This window comes from Lactuca serriola, chromosome 5, assembly GCF_051521515.1.
Source record: "Lactuca serriola cultivar US96UC23 chromosome 5, Lser_US96UC23_V15, whole genome shotgun sequence".
Taxonomy (NCBI): Eukaryota; Viridiplantae; Streptophyta; class Magnoliopsida; order Asterales; family Asteraceae; genus Lactuca; species Lactuca serriola.
The window spans coordinates 158,082,146-158,088,698 of NC_136412.1; the positions used below are offsets into that span (position 1 = coordinate 158,082,146).

The window sequence follows — 6,553 nt, forward strand, 5'->3', positions numbered from 1 at the left end:
TCAAATGGGCACCATCCATAATTATGAATTTACGGCAAAAACGTTTGAACACTAGAACCTGCAATAGATTAAAATGGAACACATAAACACTAAACATTTTTTACAAATAAGTATATATTAAATAACATAAAGTTTTTTGTATGTACTGTGCTCCCAATGGCATAAAAACAACACTCGAAAAAATCTTGAGAATCTGTTTGTATATAGGCCACTGTACCGGGATTATGCTTCTTCAAATTGTGAAAATAAATAGGAAGTTTGGAAAAACATTCTTCAGAGGATCCCAACAACAGTTTCATAGCATATTGTTTTGCACGCCAAGCTTGTTTGTAACTTACATTGATTTCCAGCAAAGCATTCAAATCCCTTGATATTTCATTAGGCCTCCAAACCTTCGAACGAGTTTTTCCCGTAATCTCATGCAATGTATTATCCATGACTTTTTTATTTGCGTGCTTATAATTTGGGTGTATTTGTAATGACAAACATGTGTGCACGTTGTTAAAAGTCCTAATTTAAAATTCATCAGTCAGATCAATGCGTTTTGCATAAACGCCAACTATAGTTCTCAATTTCATAATATACCTCGTAACGGTTTTTGTTAGAATGTTTGGTCTTAAACTGAAACTTTTCTCTGGTTGCTTTAAGACTTAAAGCCAATATTAGTTTTGTTTTTTATCATACGTTTGACGAACAAACATATCATCATTTGGACCTAAACTATGAAATGGTCCAGGTTCAACAATAGGATCAGGACAATCAGGTATGGGAGGCATACCGTAAAAGATATCTGAAGCTTTTTTTTCGTGTGTGAACTCATCTTCAGACCAGCCTTCATTTGACTCTTCATCGTCTGACAAAGTTTTGTCATGCAGTCTTCCAAACTCATATAAATTTTCTTATTCCATCGTATTCACTGCCACAGTTTCTTCTTGTGTACACTCTTCAACATTATCAGATACAATGTTCTCAACATTGTATGGTACAAACTTGTCAACCGCTTCTCTGTGTTCGACCCATCCCTCAAAAACTTCCAAATACAAATACACAATCTCCTTCGTTTCAGACATTACATTTCTGAGTTGATGAACATTTGCTTTGTCTATAATATTCATAACATACCCATGAACCAAGTGTTGAAATGAAAATGATATATTACTATTGAACATATTAGTCTTACTTTTAACCAAATCAAACAATATTCGATGGTCAAAATCAGGCGGAAGCAGTAAACCTAAGTTCTTATATTTTGCTCTAACGTAGGTGTTAATTCCATTACTCATTTGCCAAAAACCCCCCGTACATAAAATAACAAAACTCATATTTTCTTAGAAAAAAAGTTGGAACCATAAAATCGATTGAATATCGCAGATAGATAAAAAAAATGAACAAAATCAATCATTTATATAAAAAAAACGGCTAAAACTTGGTTAACAACCCATTCCGCGGAGATGTTTAAGCCTCCGCGGAGCCCTCTTAACGACCTCTGAGGAGGGTTTAATTAATATACAAACCAATCACTCCGTGGAGGTCTTAATGTCTCCTATGTAGACAACATTTTCAGACGGAAAAATGTACGGCATGTTATAGTTTCGCGGAGGATTTGTCATTATGCGGAGCCCCGTGGAGGGTCCTCCGCGGAATGCATGTCTATAGCCGGAAAGGTGATTTTTCATGACTAAAATTTGAAATGCCCCTCCCCCCCCCCCCCCCCCCCCACCACACACACACAAGAAATGATTATAGCCGGTATTTTCCCCAATATAATATCATGCACAACAACCAATTTAATTAAATATAATTGTTGGGAATACAAGTTATGCAAATGTTTCAATAACATTAACATTTTCAACATCTGATTTATACAAAATGCCCTACAATTAGTTATCAAGTGCCCTTTCATACGGACTTACCAGCTTACAACATCAACACATAAAGGTTGAAACCCCCAAATTGTAACTAAAAGCAGCTTCCAAACATATGGATGTGCCCATCATTACTGACTTTCTAGTCTGCCTTTACATAAAAATACAAAAGCTTACACCAATCACCCTAACTAACTATAATCACCCCTAACTTCAAAACACAAAAGACCAAGCAAGCAAACAACAATGCAACTGTCATCCTATACCTGTCTATTATCTTCCTTGCATCAGAAACATCTTTCTCATTCTTTGCCACCTTAGACCGCTCTTGTGACAACAGGAACTCCAATTCAACAATCCTCCTCAAATTGTTCATCTCAGACAGATCCTCTTTAGCATCCAGTTTCTGCTTCAGAGAATATAAAAGGTTTTTGTAATACCCTTATTCCTGTTCTTTGTCTTTCCATTCATAGAAGCTACATTTCTTCAACCTAGTCTGTAAAAAGTCAATCCATCAATAAATGAAAATGCTTTGACTTGGATAGTAAATGAAGAATAAGGAAATCAGCTACCTTTAATATGCTAACAAAATGGGTTTGATTCACAATAACAAATATTCGTCAAAAATAAATAAAATTAGGGTTTTTTTTTTTCAAAATACAAATCTACCATGATCGTCTTTACACAAAGAAACACCACAGTCAGACACTATAATACTAAGGTAGCATGATCAGGATTATCGGGACCTACCAAACTGTTTTGACAATTCCAGAAACGCCTCTCAAGGTTTGTTATCTTACAACACGTTCGTTCTTTAGCTGGAACGCCGCAATCGCAAAGCTTTACCCGTCCTCGCGACTGAACACGAGTCACTTGTAGCTAATTCCTTGAAGTGGATGAGCTCAAAGACATTGTTCTTGAGGATGGAAAGAGTCGGTGGAAAGTATTTGAGTTTTTATAAAAGGGTAAGAAACACTTAAATCATGGTCCGATTGAGAGTTTCAATTAATATGGGTTGTTGGACAACTCAATTCTTCGACACATCAGTATCCCATGCAAGCTTATTGGACACATCAGCATGCCACAAAAGCATGTAAACCGTCTAATTTTTTAGATAATTGTGTAATTAAAATGTAAAAATGGAGTTTAGTGGTCTAATGTTAAAAAAAAATAATAATAAAAAAAATAAAAAAAAATAAAAATAAAAATAAAAAAAAAGCTTTAGTGACCAACTTAGCCAAATGTCAAAACTTTAATGTGCGAGAGTGTCATTTTCCCACTATCAAAATATTCTTTCAAAGTTTCTACAAAGTTCAAATTAGAACATTTTCATTTTTTGTCCCTAAAGTTCCAAGTTTGAGACTTTTGACCCATAAGTTTTCTAAATTCACAAGATTTAGGACATAACAAACAAGTATCATAACCGAACAGTATTCAAACGTAGGTAACTTTTACATTTGTGAAATTTTCATATAGACATAAATTTTCATGATTCACTTGACTAAATGAAATACATCAAAATACATCAGTCTCATTAAGTTTAAATATCCCCATTTTCCTCTATACTATCTACTATTCTATACAGACCCAGTAACCCAACAATAAAGCAATTAACTATCTCAACCATCAACGTTGTTTCTTGTCCATAAAAACCAAAAACTTAAGATAAATCGTGAATATATAATTGCCCAAAAAATATACATTCACTTTTTTTTTTTCAAAATATCGTGATTCTTTTGTACCTTAAAAAGATGATTTGTTTGAAAATACAAGGACCGAAAGTTAATTGTTAAAAAATAGAGGGGCATAAGCGAAAAATTCTAACTCACGGCCGCAGCCAAAGTGGAAAGCATAATTAAGGATGAGATTCCAATTGTTATCCAACTCATAAATGCCAAAGCAACCGCCAATTGGTATTTTTGGCATTCCACAAAACCACAACTTCCCAAATCATTAAAATACAACACGGTTATTCCTGCAGATGAGGAAGCGGCTGCAAGGCTCAACATTGAAGTAACCTAACACCAATTTTAAGTACAACATGTTAAAAAATATATATAGGATTAATAATACAACTAAATGCAAGAAATATTTATATTTCTGTTTATTTCTTTATTTTAGCATCTGATTATTATTACATAACATGTTACTACTTTCAATGTTTTTTTAGACTATGTTTATTGGCAACGTAACAACCAATCACAATTTCACAATAAAACAACAAATAAGTTATTTAAAAAATGAAAAGTGACAAGAAAGTAGCAAATTGAGTTAGGAACAACTTAATCTAGTCAAAAAAATTTATCCAATTATAGCATTGTAGATTCGATTTTTTTCTTATTATGACATATTTCAAAGTATAATATGTTGTGATAGGAAAAAACGAATGAAGGATGCTATAGTAAATAAATCAATGGAATTACATTACTATTTCTCGAATGTATCCCAAAAATAAATACCCAAAAGGGATTTTGTTATGAATACTGACCCAGTCTCCAACAACGAAGAGGCTCAGTAAACCGGGATTATGGAGGACTTTCTTCTTTGCCAAGGCACATGCATCCAGGAATGCAAGTCCAAAGCTCCAAATTACTTGCAATCCCATTGAAGCAATTAAGTAGCTGAAATAGTTAAGTAATTCCACATTTAAACTCAAGAAAACCCATATTACATGAAAATTTTAATAACGTTATATATGATTTAAGATTATGCGGATGTTTGGATATTACTTTTTCAAAATTGTTATTGTGAGTTCAAGATTCATAATCAAAATTAGATAATCATTTGATTAAAGTCAGCCTTGTACTGCATTTGGCGTGTACTGGACTGGGACCAAGACAAATGTAATTAGGACAAACATTGATATTTTAAATATCAAAACGGATAAAAGATTTTGTAAATTTTTCACCAAACGTTTCATAGTAACATATACAAAAATATCTAGCGATGTTTGCGAATTGCTATTCATTTTTTTAGAGAATATTTATAAATTGAACGTTAGAAGCATTAAATTAATAAATTTGACACAATATCTTCTCGATAACGGCTATATAGTCTTTTATTAAGCATCCTACTTTCATTTATGTCTATTATTATAGTCTTGTACTTTCAAAGTTTATTTTTATTATTATTTATGAATTGTACTTTGAAAATCTACCTAATTATATAATTCTACATTCAACTCTTTTCTTATTAACAAATCATACATTGAAAAAATGACACCACTCTAGCATTGACAATTGCTTTGTATTCATATGATATTGCTATAATTCAGATAGATTTTTTTAGAGCTACATAAAATAAGATGATATAATATACAAATAAGTAGAAGTGGGTTGCTAATTTGCTATCCTTTCATTTAACACTTTTGTTTAATGAAGCGAGTATATTGATCTCAGCATTATCAAAAGGGTAAACCCGACCCATGTTATTGATGCAATACGTTGCCAGATATGGTATTAAAGCACCATAAAACGGGTATTAATATTAGCCCTAATTCATGGATTTTCTTTTTAAATTCGTTGACTACGTATTACGAGAAATGGGAAAAGAAAGGATACCTGAAGGAAGTGAAACTGAAGAAGGATTTAGTGGAAGCCATTGAAGCAATTGAAGCAGCAGCAAACAGACACTGCAACAATCTCAAAATCAGAGCAGTCACTGTTCCAGGTGTCCCTGCGAAATTCCTCATTTTCGTTTCCCCTTCTTGTAAATCTCAAATTGAAAGAAGAACGACAATTAATTCCATGAAATGATAATCCATTACAAAAGAGGTATATGGGTTTTGATTTGGTACTTTCTTAATTTGGGGGAAGAGTAAAGAGGATGACTAGAAAGGGGGCTCAAGTAAGGAAAAAGAATTGGAGGTGGGGGATGCAGGGCAGGTGGAAACAATGATAGAAAGACCAAAACACAATAATAGCAATCCCATTTAAACTTCGATTAATAATAATAGTCATACCCTTTTCCACGAATACAAGAACTCGTGTCCTTGTGATTTTATAATTTTTTTATCCTAAGAATTATTACCAAAAATAAGTAAATATTTGAACGGTTTTCTAAATTATTTTATCAGAAATAGTAGATATTTTACTAATTTCATATTCATATTTAATTTGTGATTGGTATCATATTGTTGTGATTAAAAGTAGGATGTTGTGATATACTCATAAAAGTTGGAAGTACGATGATATAGTGGAAAAAAAATAGAATGATATTTTCTAAATTATAGCGTGATGTTATAATTTGAGAATACTAAACAATAATTTATTAATCTGTCAATCCATTTGCCGGACACATAATACAATTAAAATCATAGCTAAAAAGTTTGATATCTATACTAGATGTGAGACTAATGTTCTACACGGATTGATTAAAAAAATTAAATATGAAGACATAAATAGAAAACCACACTTATCATTTCTATGTTACTGCAAGGAATTGATTTATAATCTCCTCTATAAATACTAATAATATAAATAAAAGCTTTATATATGACAATCATGCCTTGTAATATGTATATATCATTCTAAATTTTGAGGTCAAATAAATTTATTGGTATTGATAATTTTATAATAACGTAAATACTAATTAACTGTAGTATGAAATAAAAACATGGATGAGTTACATATCTTACGAGGAGGATGTATGCATAATAATTAATAACCCATTTAGTTATTGGCCAACAT

At 32.0% G+C, this 6,553-nt stretch overlaps 1 protein-coding gene across 1 annotated transcript; it reads right to left on the minus strand.

Moving 5' to 3' along the window:
• Positions 1-1,826: 1,826 nt before the first annotated feature.
• Positions 1,827-5,778, minus strand: LOC145053174 (CASP-like protein 5B3). Its single transcript, XM_079001180.1, has 4 exons — positions 5,426-5,778; positions 4,354-4,486; positions 2,616-3,883; positions 1,827-2,361 (listed from the first exon to the last, which is right to left on the minus strand). The coding sequence occupies exons 1-3, from the start codon at positions 5,554-5,556 to the stop codon at positions 3,686-3,688; spliced, it is 462 nt and encodes a 153-aa protein (XP_078857306.1). The 5' UTR covers positions 5,557-5,778; the 3' UTR covers positions 1,827-2,361; positions 2,616-3,685.
• Between the last annotated feature and the right edge of the window lie 775 nt (positions 5,779-6,553).